The sequence below is a fragment of the Ictalurus punctatus genome, chromosome 11 (assembly GCF_001660625.3).
Source record: "Ictalurus punctatus breed USDA103 chromosome 11, Coco_2.0, whole genome shotgun sequence".
NCBI lineage: Eukaryota > Metazoa > Chordata > Actinopteri > Siluriformes > Ictaluridae > Ictalurus > Ictalurus punctatus.
The window spans coordinates 25,368,980-25,387,965 of NC_030426.2; the positions used below are offsets into that span (position 1 = coordinate 25,368,980).

Consider the following 18,986-nt stretch of genomic DNA (forward strand, 5'->3'; position numbering starts at 1 on the left):
TCATTGATTCATGCAGAGTCAAAACAAACAGCTCGAGGGTGGATCATATTGGTTCACACTGTGTAGTTAATATAGAGGGTAAGAGGGCAGGTGAGTTGAGACATGGATGCTGAGTGGAAGCGTGTAGCAGTGTCCTTGTTCTGTGTTGCCGGTGTGAGTGTTTTCCTGCTGAAATGGAGAGAACATCAGACGGTGAAGAGGAAACTGCAGAGAGCCAGAGAGAAGAGAGAGAAAGAGCTGGGACAGGCAGAGAAAGCTGTCGGCTATTTTAAGACTCAGGTATGCACGCACACACACACACCGGGTTCACCTGTTCAATAGCACATGTAGTAATAATAATAATAATAATAATAATAATAATACTTTTTATTTTTAGGAGCTTTTCAAGGCACTTATACACGCTTGTAAGTAAGCATGTTACGACCCCGGTCTAGGGTCGCGGTGTAGCATAAAAACTATTAACATTACTCAATCATAATAATGAGGACAACACACGTTTTGTTCAACTCTTTGATTTCCCTGACAATTTAATGATTGCAAGAATGAAATAATCCCCAAACAAACAGAATCACTCATAAAGCAAATCTCTTCAGGGCTGATCAATGCCAAAATAATAAACAAAACAGGCGCTATCTTGCCAAGTAACAATTTAAATAAACTAACAACAGACAAAGATACTTCAAAATAAAATACTAACTTAACTCCCTAGCTGAATCAAAATGGAGAACAAAAGACAGACTCAAAATAAATGGCACCCAACCCCTACAGCTTTCGTGCTACCAAGAAAAGAAAAATTTACAATAGGTAGCAATATATACAAATAATAAACTCAGCCACACCATATACGGCAAGACAGGGGAATGGGACAACATGATAGGAACATAATTGTCCCCACCTGTCCAATGCCCGTGCACAACGTCAGCACGTCCAATTGAGGCAGAGAGATCTGTGAGAGCGAAAAAAGGGGAGAGAGAGAGAGAGTCCAATCTTATAATGGACACGAAAACGAACCGTTCACTCGTTCACTCATTCACTAGTCCCTATATAGTGAATTAGCATAACATTGGCTTGAATTTGGATGTTCGATATTCGCAAACAATTAAGGGACCATCTCTAAAGTTACATACAACATTGTAACATATAACATATAACATATAACATGACACATGTAACATACAACATTGTAACATATAACATATAACATATAACATGACACATGCAACATACAACATTGTAACATAAAGTTACATACTACACGTTTCTAACTTCAATAGCATTTGAATGGAAAGACTTACATTCAGGGGCGCACGGTAGCTTAGTGGTTAGCATGTTCGCCTCACGCCTCCGGGGTTCGAGTCCCGCTGGGGACTGTGCGTGCGGAGTGGCCAGAAGTTTGTGGACACCCGACCATCACACTAATATGAGTTTGTTGAATATTGCATTCCAGATTTATTCGCCCCTTTGCTGCTATAAAAAGCTTCTTTTTGGGAATCTCCTAATAAACTCTTCCGGGAAGGCTTTCCACTAGTTTTTGGGGCGTGGCTGTGGGGGTTTGTGTTCATTCAGCTACAAGAGCGTTAGTGAGGTCAGGTAGTGATGTTGGGATGATGAGGAGGTCTGGGGTGCAGTTGGCATTCCAGTTCATCCCAAAGGTGTTCAGTGGGGTTGAGGTAGTATTTATGACAGTTTTACCTTTTTATGAATGTCGTGATGCGATCTATCTATACAGTTATATATAGTGTTCTGTTAGACCATTTTCCCATTTTGTGTGTGTATATGTGTGTGTACGTGTGAATTCGCTGCTGTCTTTCTCACACTGCACAGTATGTATCACGCTATATACTGTCTGTCTGTTTGTCGAGCTACACGTCTGTCTGTCTGTCCCTCTCCCTACCTTCCTGTCTGTGTGACCATCAAACTACATGTCTGTCTATTTCAGCCTATTTGTCTGTCTGTCTCTCTGATTGTGTAACATCTGGTTTGATCAGTCTTGTGTGTTTGCAGAATGCTGGTGTTGATTTGAGCTCCATCGTGACTCTCCCTCTAGCTGAGCTGAGTAAACGGATCAGAGATGGATCTCTGCAGCCCGACGCTGTTCTCCACGCCTACATGGAAAAAGTTCAGTGCACTCTCAAATCTCACTCATTCACAATTTCACACAGTGTTCGCACACCCACACGTGCCCCCAGATCTCACCTGTATACACTTACATATCCAATTTCTCTGCCATCTCTGCCATTAACTCAGTAAAGAAAGGACTTTGTCTTTAGATATGAGAACCGTATTTGAGATGTATGAACCTTTCTAACATAAGTGCTGCATTCAGTTTAACACGTGCCCAATGCTTATTAAACTAGTGCTTTAATTGTGCAGAAGTTTGGCAGCTGTGTGAAAACTGATCACTAAACATTTGGTCAGGTAACAAATCGTGTAGTAAGAACTCTATACTCAACTTTCCTGTGCCCTAAAGGCTCTGGAGGCGAACAGGAAACTGAACTGTAGCACCGCTGTCCTCACGGAGAGTCTGAAACAACTGGAGGACATCGAGTCGCACAAAGACGGCCTACTGTACGGTATTCCCATCAGCATCAAGGACAATCTGGATTATGAGGTATTGACGCTACGGAACTAGCATAGTTGTGGGTTTGTGATCCAATCCCATGTATTGGAGAAGAACTATTGACTATAAGGTTAACCAGTAGGACTTTAAATCAGGAATATTTCTTGTTTGTAGTGGGGAAAACAATAGCTAATGCTTTAAAGTTCTTCATCATGTCGATATTATAGCGAGGATACTGTAAAAAAAAAAAAAAAAAACACAGACACGGGTCTTCAAATGCAGTTCAAAGCTACGAATGAACCAGATATCATTCAAAAAAATAAATCGAAAACACCAACCTCTAAGGAGCACAGAGAGAAATACACAAAACTATAAATACAAAAAAAAAGGTGTGGTTCATGAGGACCTCAAATGGTTTATAAACCCTGATCTGTCTGAATAGAGCCTCCAAACCAGGATATCACCGAGTTCTTACTTGACCATCAACGAGAGTTGATTTTTTTCAGGGATGTGTATGCCGTTAAAGGTGCTGAGAGTGTTTTTGTTAAGCCTATTATCACCATTCCTTTCAAGAAAGGGAAGCTTGTGTAGGCTAAAGATATTTTTAGCTCGCTATTTGGTAGTGCGGTTGCCACGGACGGTTTGGAGACGGATGCGAGCGCAGAGTATTTTATTACTAGTGAAACACACAAGAACCAAGACTAGGACTATGTAACATAAACGCCATCCAGGATAAGTTAATCGACGCTACTTAGTGCTCATTTGTGCATAGACATGGTTCGGGTGCTTGTCACAAATATGTGACTTGAATTCCCATAATGCAGTGGTGTGTCCCGGTTTATCACTGTGTCCGTTCTGGTTAAAATTTAACAACAGAGTTCTACTATATATTGTGCTGGAGTAAGAAAACCAGACAGGGTGTGTTTATTTATGTAGCACATTTGGGTAAAGGTTGACTCCGCGGAACAGTTAATAAAATGATAAGTAGATCAGGAATTAGTGAGGTCAACTTCAGCGATTAAATAAAAAAAAAGGTTTAATCGCCCAAACTCGACAGATTTATATGGGAAAAAGACCAGGTGATTTTTTTTCTAATCCTCTACTGTCCAGTTTGAGCGAGTCTGTGCTCATGATAGCTGTTGTTACCCAGATGAGGACGGGTTCCCTTCTGAGTCGGGTTCCTCTCAAGGTTTCTTCCTCTTAAAACATCTTAGGGAGTTTTTCCTTGCCACCGTCGCCACTCAGTGGCTTGCTCAGTTGGGATAAATTCGCACCTTTAATATCTGTATACCATGTTGATATTTCTGTAAAGCTGCTTTGAGACAATGTCTATTGTGTGCTTTTCTGCGCACCACGGTTGTAAACAGTGACTATTCGAGTTACTATATACATCCTGGCAGCTTGAAACCAATCCGGCCATGCAGGATGCAGGTGCAGATAAGAGCTTTTAATAAAGAGAGGCAGGCAGACAAATTCAAATCATGAGACAAGAGCGTGGCCAAAAACAGGCAATGGGTCAGACGATCTGTAAACAGGCATAAAAGAGGCAAGGCAAGAATCGAGAACGAGAAACAAAAAACAAGATCAAAGAACATGAATCAAAATGATAATCAGGGTACAAACGCTTGGTACGGTGATAACACTCAATACTTCACAAAGAGTGAACGCCTCGAAAGTCCTTTTAAACTGTGGTGTGATTGTGTGGACGCAGGTGTGCGTGATTAGAATGAATGCATGTTTCTGGGAATTGCCGTCCATGGCGGCCATGTTTGTAGGCCGCAGTGCATGATGGGAAATGTAATCAGTGGTTTGCTGTGATATGATACTAATGAAGTGGATGGTGAGTGTATGTCTGCTTCGAGAACAGACTGTTCACTTGCTGCCTAATAAATACACAGTGAGGGAAAAAAGCATTTGATCCCCTGCTGATTTTGTACATTTGCCCACTGACAAAGAAATGATCAGTCTATAATTTTAATGGTAGATTTATTTGAACAGTGAGAGACAGAATAACAACAAGAAAATCCAGAAAAATGCAATCTCAGCTTGTTACCTGTATAAAAGACACCTGTCCACAGAAGCAATCAATCAATCAGATTCCAAACTCTCCACCATGGCCAAGAACAAAGAGCTCTCCAAGGATGTCAGGGACAAGATTGTAGACCTACACAAGTCTGGAATGGGCTACAAGACCAGTGCCAAGCAGCTTGGTGAGAAGGTGACAACAGTTGGTGCGATTATTCGCAAATGGAAGAAACACAAAAGAACTGTCAATCTCCCTCGGCCTGGGGCTCCATGCAAGATCTCACCTCGTGGAGTTGCAATGATCATGAGAACAGTGAGGAATCAGCCCAGAACAACACGGGAGGATCTTGTCAATGATCTCAAGGCAGCTGGGACCATAGTCACCAAGAAAACAATTGGTAACACACTACGCCGTGAAGGACTGAAATCCTGCAGCACCAGCAAGGTCCCCCTGCTCAAGAAAGCACATATACATGCCCGTCTGAAGTTTGCCAGTGAACATTTGAATGATTCAGAGGACAACTGGGTGAAAGTGTTATGGTCAGATGAGACCAAAATGGAGCTCTGTGGCATCAACTCAACTCGCCGTGTTTGGAGGAGGAGGAATGCTGCCTATGACCCCAAGAACACCATCCCCACCATCAAACATGGAGGTGAAAACATTATGCTTTGGGGGTGTTTTTCTGCTAAGGGGACAGGACAACTTCACCGCACCAAAGGGACGATGGACGGGGCCATGTACCGTCAAATCTTGGCTGAGAAAAATCTTCCTTCCCTCATCCAGGGCATTGAAAATGGGTCGTGGATGGGTATTCCAGCATGACGATGACCCAAAACACACGGCCAAGGCAACAAAGGAGTGGCTCAAGAAGAAGCACATTAAGGTCCTGGAGCGGCCAAGCCAGTCTCCAGACTTTAATCCCATAGAAAATCTGTGGAGGCAGCTGAAGGTTCGAGTTGCCAAACGTCAGCCTCGAAACCTTAATGACTTGGAGAAGATCTGCAAAGAGTAGTGGGACAAAATCCCTCCTGAGATGTGTGCAAACCTGGTGGCCAACTATAAGAAACGTCGAACCTCTGATTGCCAACAAGGGTTTTGCCACCAAGTACTTAGTCATGTTTTGCAGAGGGGTCAAATACATATTTCCCTCATTAAAATGCAAATCAATTTATAACATTTTTGACAGGCGTTTTTCTGGATTTTTTTGTTGTTGTTATTCTGTCTCTCACTATTCAAATAAATCTACCATTAAAATTATAGAATGATCATTTCTTTGTCAGTGGGTAAATGTACAAAATCAGCAGGGGATCAAATACTTTTTTCCCTCACTGTATCCCACCCCTCGATAATCAAAATGTTATTCACGTCACCTGTCAGTGGTTTTAATGTTATGGCTGATCGATGTATATGTGTGAATGGTTCTCTGTGTGTGTGTAGGGCTACGACTCTACCTGTGGCGTGTTGACTAAGTTGGATGATCCTGCCGTTAAGGACAGTGTGCTTGTCTCGGTACTGAAGAAGCAGGGTGCGATCCCCTTCATCAAAACCAACATCCCACAGGGTCTCCTCAAGTAAGAAACGCTCTACAAAACACACTCACACACTCGGTGTCACATGTGCTCAGTGAGGGCAGGACGCCAAGTGGAAGCCACGACCATTTCAGCTCAAGAAAAGAAAGCTTTTTATTAAGTAGTGTCTACACTCGACTTGTTGTTTTCTTTCTTTCTTTTTTTTTTTTATAAATCTGATGAAAAGATAAATATTGGTACTTCTGGAGCTGGCATACTTTTATACGCTGTTCTAAAACAACTGCCTATTGTCACGTTTCGTGATGCAACGGAGATAAGGTAGGATGCAAATGCAGGTTGAACAACAGTTTTATTTACAGAGAGACAGGCAGACAAATCCAAAACGTGATCCAAAAACAGAATCCAGTAACATGCAAGGTTCAGTCGATTGGCAAACAGGCATAAACGAGGCAAGGCAAGAATCAACGTCGTGGTCTCGGGATACAGGATCGATATACTAAACATGAAACAGAAACAGCAGTGAGGGACTGGTAGCGGAGAAACCAGCGTGAACTTAACAAATGAAACTACACATGACATGAACTATGAACTAAGACTAAGACTAAGACTATGAAACGAAACATGAAACTATGGACTGTGACTGTGGTTATCTATCGTAAGGACTCTAAACTAATTGACTATCTAACTCATTCAACATTCCACATTGTGTGCTGGGAGGCGCGCGGTATATATGCGGAGATAATCAGCCTCGTAATGGCTGATGGCTGAGGACGATTCAGACACACGTGAGACTACAACCAATGACAGAACGGGGAGGAGACATGACAGAAACATGACAGCTCACATGCTCCACAATGCGCTGCTTAAAGGGGAACGTGTGACAGAACCCCCCCACAAAGGCACTCCTCCCGGAGTGCCATGAAACATCCATCTCCATTGGCGGCCCCAGCCCCCTGGGCAGAATGTCCCAAGCAGAGCCTGGAGACCGCATGGCGTTCGGAAACAACAAGGCAGAACGACGTACATGGCAGAGCAGGGAAGCAGAGCAACGTCCTCAGCTGAACAGGTAGGCAGAGCGACGACCACAGCCGGGCAGACAGGCTGAGCTACGTCCTCGGCAGAGCATGAAGGCAGAGCGACAACCACAGCCGGGCAGAAAAGCAGAGCGACGTCCTCGGCTGAGCAGGGAAGCAGGGTGACGTCCTCATTGGAGCATGAATGCGGAGTGATGGCCACGGCTGAACAGGTAGGCAGAGCGACGACCACTGCTGGGCAGGCAGGCTGAGCAACGTCCTCGGCAGAGCATGAAAGCGGAGTGACGTCCTCAGCGGAGCATGAAGGCAGAGCGACGACCTCAGCCAGGCAGACAGGCTGAGCAAAGTCCTCGGCAGAGCATGAAGGCAGAGCGACGACCACTGCTGGGCAGGCAGGCTGAGCGACGTCCTCGGTGGAACAGGGAGGCTGAGCGACGACCACAGCTGAACAGGGAAACAGAGCGCCGTACTCAGCAGAGCAGGGAAGCAGGGCAATGTCCTCGTCGGAGCATGAAAGCGGGGCGACGTCCCCGGCTGAACTGGAAGGCAGAGCTAAGTCCCCTGTAAGGCCAGGGAGAGGAGTGTGGGTCTCTGTGTGGCCAGGGAGAGGAGCGTGGGTCTCCGTGTGGCCAGGGAGAGGAGCGTAGCTCTCCTCGAAGCAGGAGGGGGTGTAACAATGTTCACCATGGAGCAGGAAGGCTGAGCGACCTCCACAGCTGAACAGGGAGGCTGAGCGACGACCTCGGCTGAACCGGGAGGCTGAGCGATGACCTCGGCTGAACAGGGAGGCTGAGCAATGACCTCGGCTGAACAGGGAGGCTGCGCGACGACCTCAGCTGAACAGGGAGGCTGAGCGACGTCCACGGCTGAACAGGGAGGCTGACTGACGTCCACAGCTGAACAAGGAGGCTGAGGCTCTGAGGTCACCAGGTGAGCCTTGGGCATGGGTGGAGCTTGGGTGGCCGTGTCGGCAGACTCGGGCGTGAGCAGAACTTGGCCGTGCGTGTAGGCAGACTCGGGCGTGAGCGGAACCTGGCCGTGCGTGTCGGCAGACTCGGGCGTGAGCGGAACCTGGCCGTGCGTGTCGGCAGACTCGGGCGTGAGCGGAACCTGGCCGTGCGTGTCGGCAGACTCGGGCGTGACCGGAACCTGGCCGTGCGTGTCGGCAGACTCGGGCGTGACCGGAACCTGGCCGTGCGTGTCGGCAGACTCGGGCGTGAGCAGAACAAGGCTGTGTGTGTCAGCAGACTCGGACGTGAGCAGAACTTGGGCGACCAAGTCGGTAGACTTGGGTGTGGGCTGAACTTGGGCGACCGAGTCGGTAGACTTGGGCGTGGGCTGAACTTGGGCGACCGGGTCGGTAGACTTGGGCGTGGGCTGAACTTGGGTGACTGGGTCGGTAGACCTGGGCGTGGGCTGAACTTGGGCGACCGGGTCGGTAGACTTGGGCGTGACATCAGGAACTTGAGACTTGACTTGGACTTCCGAGACTGGAGCCTTGACTTGGACCTCAGGGACTTGAGACTTGACTTGGATTTCAGAAGCTTGAGACTTGACTTGGACTTCAGAAGCTTGAGACTTGACTTGGACTTCAGTGACTGGAGACTTGACTTGGACCTCAGGGACTTAAGACTTGACTTGGACCTCAGGGACTTGAGACTTGACTTGGACCTCAGGGACTTGAGACTTGACTTGGACTTGGACCTCAGGGACTTGGTTGTCTGTGTTAACATCAGCTTGGTGGCTCATCCGCTCATAATACATGTGGAATGGAAGATCGGCACTGTTCGCCACATTAACTCCCTTCAACAGCTCATCCAAGTTATAGCTCTGCCCTGGTTCTCCAAACTCCCTCAGAAACAAGTCCGAACACTGCCTACTGTCCTCCAGTACCCGAGCTCTCATGACTCGCTGTGCCCACTTGCGAGCCGGGCCAAAAAATCGGGACATCATGAACTTAATCCATTGTCTCTCCCTTGGCTTCGGGTCAAACAGGCTTGAGAAGTAACTCTGGCAGTCTATCATAAAATAGTCCGGATAACCAAAGAAGCCATCATACCGATCGGGAAGGTCCATGAAAGTCCATTGCGAGAACTGCATAGAATCCAAGGCGGGGATGATTGGCGTGGACCTCCGGGTTCTGCGTTCTCGTGCTGCATCCATGATGGGCGGAATATTCTGTCACATTTCGTGACGCAATGGAGATAAGGTAGGATGCAAATGCAGGTTGAACAACAGTTTTATTTACAGAGAGACAGGCAGACAGATCCAAAACCTGATCCAAAAACGGAATCCAGTAACATGCAAGGTTCAGTCGATTGGCAAACAGGCATAAACGAGGCAAGGCAAGAATCAACGTCGTGGTCTCGGGATACAGGGTTGATATACCAAACATGAAACAGAAACAGCAGAGAGGGACTGGTAGCGGAGAAACCAGCGTGAACTTAACAAATGAAACTACACATGACATGAACTATGAACTAAGACTAAGACTAAGACTATGAAACGACACATGAAACTATGGACTGTGGGTATCTATCGCAAGGACTCTAAACTAATCGACTATCTAACTCATTCAACATTCCGCATTGTGTGCTGGGAGGTGCGCGGTATATATGCGGAGATAATCAGCCTCGTAATGGCTGACGGCTGAGGACGATTCAGACACACGTGAGACTACAACCAATGACAGAACGGGGAGGAGACATGACAGAAGCATAAACAAATGCACGTGTAGAAATGTCACAATTGTCCACCAGGGAAACGCTGGTGCTCGCGCACCTGCTCGTGTAAGCGCGCTCACATGCTCCACAGCACGCTGCTTAGAGGGGAACTCGTGACACCTATCTGAAAAGATTTGGACTGGGTATGATGCTTTATGAATTATGCATTTATGCATTATTTTTGCATAATTATGCATAATTATTCATTATGAATTCATTATGAGTTCACCACCATCACTGTGCTATACAGAACCAATTCTGATGCTTTATTGAACTAGTATTGTGTGTGTGTGTGTTTGTGTGCTGTTTAAAAAAATGGTAGCTATGAATGTAGTAACCCCATATACGGGAGGACGGTGAACCCCTGCAACGTCGAGAAGACGTGCGGCGGCTCTTCAGGAGGCGAGGGTGCTCTGATCGCTGGAGGAGGATCTATTCTGGGTCTGGGAAGCGACCTTGGAGGAAGTGTCCGCATCCCGGCAGCCTTCTGTGGCATCTGCGGCTTAAAACCCACAAACAACCGGATAAGGTGTTTTTATATTTCATGCGCGAGATCAAGAATGATAATTGCGCATGTAGTTATAATCCCTTATACAGAATATCACAATATATGATAATATTATTACGGTGGACACGTTCTCCTCGTTTAATTCAGAAGGTAACCATCGTCCTTTTTTGATTGAACAAATATATAAAGGGCCTAGCTGTGAGAACATTTGAACTCATTTGAACTTTTGCTCGCATTTCCTCATTTGGATAAAAGCGTCTGAATGTAATGAATGAATGTTAATGTAACTCGGGGCTCAGAACTCAGAGCTATTAATGTTAAAGCTCACTAGCCACTATGGATATTTGCTTTGCCAGTTCAGTAGCTTGTTAGCATCTACACTGGCCAGTTGAAAATGCCTTATGAGAACATGATTCATAGGACTGTAATTCATAACACTATAACGATGACTTTCTTTTCATGCAGCTTGCATGGACTGTCTTCGTGTGTAAAAGGTGGGAAGACAGGTAAGACAGCTCCAGATACTCAGTTCCTATAGATTTGGAGAGTAGTACCTAGCAAACGTGCACATTTAATGACAGTGTCTTTGGAATAAATGCGTTCATTTCCAGCCCTGTCGTCCGTTGGTCCCATGGCCCGTGATGTTGAGAGTCTGGCTCTGTGTATGAGAGCTTTACTCTGCCCAGACATGTTCACTCTGGACCCTACGGTTCCTCCCATACCGTTCAACCAGCAGGTACCGAACGCAGTCCGCTTCAGTGCAGCAGTATTGAATGTCATGTTTCTTGATACTTAATCCCATTAATTTTTCTTTTACCAGGTGTACGAGAGCTCTGAGCCCCTGAGGATTGGTTACTACGAGAGCGACGGGTACTTTCAGCCGTCTCCAAGCATGAGCAGAGCTCTACTAGAGACCAAAGAGCTCCTGGAAAAAGCAGGACACACGGTATCAGTGCTCGAGCCTCACGTGTATCATATTAGAGCTAACAGTAATCAGAAGTAGTATTATAATCCGTAGCAGAGGTCAGATCAGACGCAGAATTGATTAGCGCATGCAAATCTATTCGTCATTATTAAAGCCAGATCGATAAGAAACAAGAGGGCAAAAACTAGGAAGACAGTATTGGGGTTCTATCACAGGTAAATGTGCTAGCTCATATTTATACCCCTGTGAAACAGGAAGTCATGGTTGAACAATTTCCTATTCCTAGTCACCCAGTGGGAATAAACTTCATAGAGGTGCCAATAATTGTTGCACACCTATAGTTAACAAAGGTGTTTTTTCGGGGGGGATAAACCTGTATTGTGTTTGCAATAGTTTGATATCCATACATCTATAATCATGTATAGATATGTGTGTGTGTGTGTGTGTGTGTTGTGTGTATTTTCCTTTCTCTACTCCGTAGCTAATTCCATTCAACCTTCCTCGCATATTCACCGCCTTCCATGAGTTTGTTGTACGGGGAAACGTTGCAGATGGATGCGCCACACTTCTAAAGCACTTGTGAGTCCAGTCTCATGTCATCATTCGTGTTTCATCAGCGTTTCAGAAATCTGTTAACGTGGAGAACGCTGTGTGTTTTCAGCGAGGAAGGCCCTGTCGATCCGTGTATGCAGCATCAGGCCATACACTGGGGTTTTCCCAAGTTCGTGAAGAAGATGTTCTCTCTGCTCCTTCGACCTGTTGTGAGTTTAGACGGTTCATTGACGGCTATGATAGGATCCGATTTAATACGTGACCAACTTTGGCCCTTTATTTGTGATGATGTAGAGTAGGGGTGTTTTAAAAGTGTCTATCAATATAACTATTTTAAAAGCGTTACGGCCAAATAATGAAACGATTTACTGTTCACATCTCTTTAGAAAGATGAATTTTGGGTTGAATATGGTCGATAACATAGGGACTGATCATGAGGGATTGTGAGCACTTTGTATATTTATAATGAACTAGTTATAATACATTCAGTCAATACTGATTGCAGAAAACCGATTTTAACGCTTTCTCCTTTATGTACTCATTTATTGCTTAATCAATTCGTTTATTTTCTGCAATAAAGTTCGGAATAAAATTCCAAACTTTATCGCAACAAAGGCAAAATATATTTTATTTAAAAAATATTTTATTTTAAAAAAAAAACAAACAAAACTTTTAATTCTATGCAAATAAACATCGTTATATATGATACTATTCCAGTTAGACATTATTATTATTGCTGATTTATTATTATTATTTTATACAACATTTGCATTGCTTAAAACTATTGGCCTGTATTGTACTGTACCTTCAAATTTCCTTCCTTATCTTCTTATAATGATGTTTTTTTTTTTAAAGTTAGATCATGAGATTATTTCCATGTCGGTATTATATAAAGTGGTAAGATTTTTAGAAGGCATGAACTTTTTCTTAAATGTAATTCTAACTCTAACTCAAATAATTCAGTGCGCTAAAGATTTTGACCTGTTTCTTCAGACTGTCCTAAACACAGATTGCACTTGTGGTAAAAGTATATATTTTGAATCTTTTCCCTCAGTATCCACGCATGGCCGCAATAGTACACGCCACCTGTGGAGTCAGGTAAGAGTGGAACACGTACCTGACACGTAACCGTGACCGTTCAGATACAGTCCTCATTTATTTAAAGGGACAGTTCAGACAGGAAATAGAAATCGCACACGATATTCACAAAACTGTAAAAAGCCGTGTGAGGTTTGCTCGTTTCGTTTTGCACTGGAGCTATGCGAGGGTAACGTAGCTGACGAGTAACGGAATCTTACGGCCTCTGCTTTATCATTGTACATCATCACACACACACACACACACACACTTTGTACATGAACAGTTTAATAAAACAGCATATTTACAAATCAAATTGGGACGGTGTTATTATGTAAATTGCTTCTAACAACAAGCCAGAGTGATTTTAATGTTACTGAATTTTTATTTATTTATTTATTTATTTATTTTTTTTACAAATAAATATCCATATCGCTAATCCAGATGGTTCCGACCGCATTTTTATATTATTTGTCTTTCCGGGGTCACTTTAGAAAATAGGTAACACTGTGCACACTTAACTTGGAATATGGCCCAGTCTGCTTATACTTGTTACGAAACGAGACTGGTACAGGAAGTAAGTGCAGGATCTAAGTATTTATTCCCAACTAAAGTCAATCATGCAGGAAACGGAAAACGAGGTCTAAACAAGAACTCGAACTGAGGCATGAAACATGAAACAGAAAAAAGACTTGGAACCACTACCGCTTACCACAATTACCCACTTAAACAAATACTCATCGCTTAACTGTGGCCTGAAACAAGAAACTAGACATAGCAATCATTTACCTAGGACTATGGCCGGAAACAAGAAAATAGACATAGCAATAATTTAACTAGGACTATGGCCTGAAACATGAAACCAGAACAGACCATGGAAACATTACCGCATGGCACCATTACCCCAATCGGTATATAATACTGCGCCAAGTGCGCAGCAACGTGAGGGGTTTAAATAACAACTGTGATTACCTTGAGTGGTGACAGCTGGTACCAATCATTACACTCTTTCGAAAATCAACCAATGACTGAACAGCGTGGAAACCAAACAGAAACAAACGCACATGTTCTTTGTAAACAAAGTCTCTATGTAACGCGCGAGCATGTGCTTGCTCTGGTTCGTGCACAGAGAGCCGGAGTCGTCGGCGCAGCGCCATCTGCCGGCGAGATCGTGACAATACTATACATCTTATCCTTTCCACAAACTATTTACTGTTTATTGTTACTCTTCGACACCACCTTCTACTGTCATGACTTATAATCCTACTATCCGGCCCTTTTGAGTCTGGTTTCTCTCAAGGTTTCTTCCTCATGATGTCTCAGGGAGCTTTTCCTCGCCACTGTAAATCTACATCCTGTTATCTTACACCAGTCCCTCCGGAATGCCGCGGTTTCGCGTTCGCATAGATCGACGCAAAATCAAGCGAAACTCTTGGGATTTTTCAAAATTACCGCACATTGTCAGCAGATTTGGACCGCAGCCAAAGCCCAAGCCCGCTTCGATTCACGAGCGTCGAACACGAGTTCAGACTTCTGACGCACCGCAGTGTCTGACGTGGCCTCGTCACACTTTTTCCTGTGTGTTCTCTGCTTTGTAGCTCTCCTGCAGCTCTGTGGAAACAGCACCAAGAGGTCGAGGTATGTGTGTGAATATATTTATTGACGTTTGCATATTTATTATTCAAATGACAGGAAGCATTCGAGCTTTGCTTTCATGTTGGTAGGATTATATCCGTGAGACGATAGCTGAGTGGAGGAAGCTGGAGCTGGATGTGCTGCTCTGCCCCATGCTGGGACCGGCCTACAACTTCAACTACACCGGAAAACTATTCAGTAATAAACAGATTCGTCTTAAACAGTGTCACGTTGGGAGGCCCGACAAACCGATTACGTAAAGAAAGCCCGCTTAACTGCAAATCATCACTATAAATAATGAATATTTAAAAGTATTGCTTTTAAATGTCGTGCTGTAGCTGTATCCTAATTTTTAGTGCCTCACCCTCACCTTGACTCATCAAGGGATTTATAACAGGTTTAATGCAGCATGTGATAAACCGTGTATCTACTCACAAACCAAATTAGACGAATCAAGAGACTTCATATGCGTATATACACTGTATGGCCAAAAGTATGTGGACACCTGACCATCACTCCCATACGTGGTTCTTCCCCAAACTTCTTCTTTACCACAAAGTTGGGAGCACATGATTGGACGGAATGTCTTTGTAGGCTGTACCATTACACTTTCCCTCCACTGGAACTAAGAGGTCCAAACCTGTTCCAGCATGACAGTACCCCTGTGCACAAATCGAGCTAAATGAAGACATGGTGTGTTAAGTGTTAAGGTTGGACTGGAAGAACTCGAGTGTCCTGCACGGAGTCCTCCTGACCTCAACCCCACTGAACACCTTTGGGATGAGCTGGAGCCTCCTCGCCTAACATCAGCGCCTGACCTCAACCTCATTCAACGCTCTTGTAGCTGAATGAACACAAATCCCCACAGCCACGCCCCAAAATCTAGTGGAAAGCCTTTCCAGAAGAATGGGGGTCATTATTACAGCTAAGAGGGGTTACATCTGGATGGGATGTTCATATAGTGTGTATATACTTGGGGTGTCATTCAGGTGTTGTTATGGATGTGACGTGGGTATGGACATGCATAACCGTATTTAGATTCAATACTGAAGTGGGCGTGGCCTAAACAGGAAGATAACTGCATCACATTCACGTTAACGTCTTCATATCTGACCACTCATTCATGCATGCACCCTTCGACTTTTTTATTTTTTTGCTGCATCCCATGGGATCCCATACTACAGTAATTAATTAATGACCTTCCAGTGTCTATATGCAAAGTGGGCGGGGCTAACCTTGTGTAACGCTTGTGTCATTGTCTTCAGCTGCTCTGAGTTGCACTGCGTTGTACAACGTGCTCAACTTCCCTGCTGGAGTCGTTACTGTCACTGAGGTCACGGCCGAGGACGAAGATCAGCTGAAACACTACAGAGGATACTTTGGAGATGCCGGGGACAAGACCTTTGTCGAGGTGAACATGATAGACATGCAGTTTATTTGTAACCTCTACCTCAGAGAGGTCGTGAAAGTCACCTCAGAACATTGACGTCAGTCATTATTTTATTTTTCTTCCAGTAGCAGGACATGCAAAGCAACTCGTTTGTAATATTAAAGATGCGTCTTAACTCATTTGATTAGCTCCCCATTTTCCCTGTAACCACCCATTATTCATTAATATTCATGAAGCACTTTATTAATATTCATTTACCCTCATAATAACAACATCATTTTCATCATGTCAATACAAAAAATGCACTTTAAGAATCAGGCTCTTTTAATGTGCTGTGGACTTGATGATCATAGTCAGAAGGAAAACTGGCAGTAGATTGGGAAATTAATTAAAAGGATCATTTATTTGATTCAAAGAGATGCTTTAAATGAGCCCCAAATCTAGAGTTTTAAGGAATTTGGTTCTAAAAGTCATCGTTTTATTGACCCAAGTTTCATTTCACAGACAGTAAAATTCTGAATCTCGCCACAAGGCGGCAGTATTTCTACTTTTGTTTTGTTTTGTCTTTACAGGTCTGTAGCTTCTGTTGCAAACTACATGCTAATCATATGGGATGGTATATGAAGTTCAGGGGAGGTCTGAGCACTTCTAATTAGACTATAATTCTCTTAATTTCACAATCAATGGACAATCCACTCATTCTAATTACACAATTACGTCCTAAATAACCGAACAGTAAACACACATGTATTTCTCTCTCATCATGCCCCCCAAAAAAGGACAAAACTGACACTTCCAAACACCTCTACAACGGACCGTACCATTTCTTAATTACCTCAGACTTACCCAGAAGTTAGCTTAGCAAAATGTCAGGGCAAACGTCTTAGTGAATGAAGTTGCTGACTGTCTTGTGATGTAATAACACCAATGTTAACTGTTCTGTGAATGACTGTGTGTAAGAAGTTAACTGAATATACTAACTTATCTTGCTGGTTAACCACTAGACTGCAAACATGTCAGTGAAGGATGTGATGTTCAGTAGTGTCCGAGATTTATTTTATTCGTAATGAATTTTTTTTTTCTTAATAAACTTGAAGCTTATTGGTCTGTTTTCACTTTGTTTAACGGTTTCCTAGAGTACCCACAATGCAGTTCGTCTACCTGATGATAGATAGTAATGCAGTTGGATTCAACCCTTCGCTTCATCTCTACCTAAAGACTGCGATGCAGATGCAGCGGTGCTTTAGACCTTTAATCTGTCCAAGTCTCTCACCTCTCTCCTCTGCTACACTCCGCTCAAACAGATCAGCTTCCATGGCTTCAACTTTAACACTAATCCCAGATTTTATCCGGATGTGTGCCACTTCAGGCTCATATCCATTTTGTCCGGGCCAAAAGAAGGCCAGCAGTGCCGCATCACTGCATGAAGTGGCCCACATCCGGAGAAAATCTGGGATTAGTGTTAAAGTTGAAGCCTTGGAGCCGATGGAAAATAGCAAATATGGCAATGTGTAATCTGGATGTGACCTTAAAGTGGCCCATGTGGTAAATACTGAATATGGCCCTAATAACACAAAACAAATGTGGGCCACCTTTGGCAAAAATGTGGTGCTAGGGCTGGCTTGTGGCCCAAATCTGGCAAACAGGAGCGGACCGCCCAAGTGCCATCATTCAATGCTGTATGTGGGCCGGATGAAAGTGTCAGGTGTGGGCCGGATCTGGGCCACAACAATTTTGCTATCTGGGATACCATCATCAACGTGAACTTGTAAACCGTCTTCAGGGTATTGAACAGGAACTGTATTGTTCATGTTTGTGATCTGTGTGTTACAGGCTATACGAGGCGGTGTGGGTCTGCCGATAGCAGTGCAGTGTGTGGCTCTGCCCTGGCAGGAAGAGATGTGTTTACGCCTAATGAGAGAAGTGGAAAAGCTCTGTGCCGAGAACAAATGCTCCAACACAAACCACTAAACACATACACACACACACACTCCAGCCTATAATCTGAAGTTGATCTGTATCGCACTGATTAATAGTTCAAAAGGATGTCGCGTAGTGAAAACAGTTAAATCACTTTCTTCCTCGGCACAGGGTTCTCAATCTCATCACTGTACTTAAGATTCAGACCCGTGTATAGGCGCGGCCTAAGGTTTGAAGGCAGAGTTGTCTGTTAGTGATTCAGTTGATAATAAAATTATGATTTGAATTGTATGATTTCATGTTATTACAGTCTTATTCTGCATTAATGTATGAACGGTGCTCCTGAGACTAAATCCACAACTCTAAGGCGAGTGTGTGTGTGATTGAATTTGGATAAAATTAAAATGTCCTCGCAACGGAGTCAAATCCCTCCTTAGAACAAATCATACAGTGATCAGAAACAAATAAAGACATCGCTAGTATCTTTACAATAATATACAAGAGCATCAGTAAGAAACACAAGAGCATCCTGTCATTAATATGGAATATAAGTTAGTAGCTAGCAATAAAGGATGGCATGAGCAGTACTTGTTGGGTCTCACAATGGCAGGAGTAGACCATGTTGGATCTCACAATGGCAGGAGTAGACCATGTTGGGTTTCAGAATGGCAGGAGTAGACCATGTTGGGTTTCAGAATGGCAGGAGTAGACTATGTTGGGTGTCAGGATGGCAGGAGCAGTACTTGTTGGGTCTCAGGATGGCAGGAGTAGACCATGTTGGGTTTCAGAATGGCAGGAGTAGACCATGTTGGGTTTCAGAATGGCAGGAGTAGACCATGTTGGATCTCACAATGGCAGAAGTAGACCATGTTGGATCTCAAAATGGCAGGAGTAGACTATGTTGGGTCTCAGAATGGCAGGCGTATACCATGTTGGGTTTCAGAATGGCAGGAGTAGATCATGTTGGGTCTCAGGATGGCAGGAGTAGACTATGTTGGGTCTCAGAATGGCAGGAGTATACCATATTGGGTTTCAGAATGGCAGGAGTAGACTATGTTGGGTCTCAGAATGGCAGGAGTAGACCATGTTGGGTTTCAGAATGGCAGG

At 44.1% G+C, this 18,986-nt stretch overlaps 1 protein-coding gene across 3 annotated transcripts; it reads left to right on the plus strand.

The window, feature by feature from the left end:
* LOC108271807 (vitamin D3 hydroxylase-associated protein) lies at positions 1 to 18,170 on the plus strand. 3 transcript variants are annotated; one of them, XR_008397233.1, is made up of 15 exons: positions 1 to 279; positions 2,005 to 2,118; positions 2,471 to 2,611; positions 6,024 to 6,157; positions 10,195 to 10,401; positions 10,846 to 10,886; positions 10,992 to 11,116; positions 11,201 to 11,326; positions 11,787 to 11,884; positions 11,967 to 12,066; positions 12,912 to 12,955; positions 14,533 to 14,572; positions 14,659 to 14,825; positions 15,835 to 15,980; positions 17,793 to 17,949. XR_008397233.1 is itself a non-coding variant. In XM_053683858.1 (15 exons), the coding sequence occupies exons 1-15, from the start codon at positions 103 to 105 to the stop codon at positions 17,928 to 17,930; spliced, it is 1,740 nt and encodes a 579-aa protein (XP_053539833.1). In that variant the 5' UTR covers positions 18 to 102; the 3' UTR covers positions 17,931 to 18,170. The 3 variants fall into 3 exon arrangements, 2 of the variants coding, with proteins under 2 accessions (XP_053539833.1, XP_053539834.1); XM_053683858.1 differs by having other exon boundaries at positions 18 to 279; positions 14,659 to 14,767; positions 17,793 to 18,170; XM_053683859.1 differs by lacking the exon at positions 1 to 279 and adding an exon at positions 1,577 to 1,670 and having other exon boundaries at positions 14,659 to 14,767; positions 17,793 to 18,170.
* Positions 18,171 to 18,986: the final 816 nt, after the last annotated feature.

Bases quoted from the DNA above. Each gene is read 5' to 3' on its own strand.
- LOC108271807 (XM_053683858.1), top strand. From the start codon at position 103: ATGGATGCTGAGTGGAAGCGTGTAGCAGTGTCCTTGTTCTGTGTTGCC. The intron at 280-2,004 runs GTATGCACGCAC...GTGTGTTTGCAG, and splicing joins TCGGCTATTTTAAGACTCAG to AATGCTGGTGTTGATTTGAG. The intron at 6,158-10,194 runs GTAAGAAACGCT...AAAAAATGGTAG, and splicing joins ATCCCACAGGGTCTCCTCAA to CTATGAATGTAGTAACCCCA.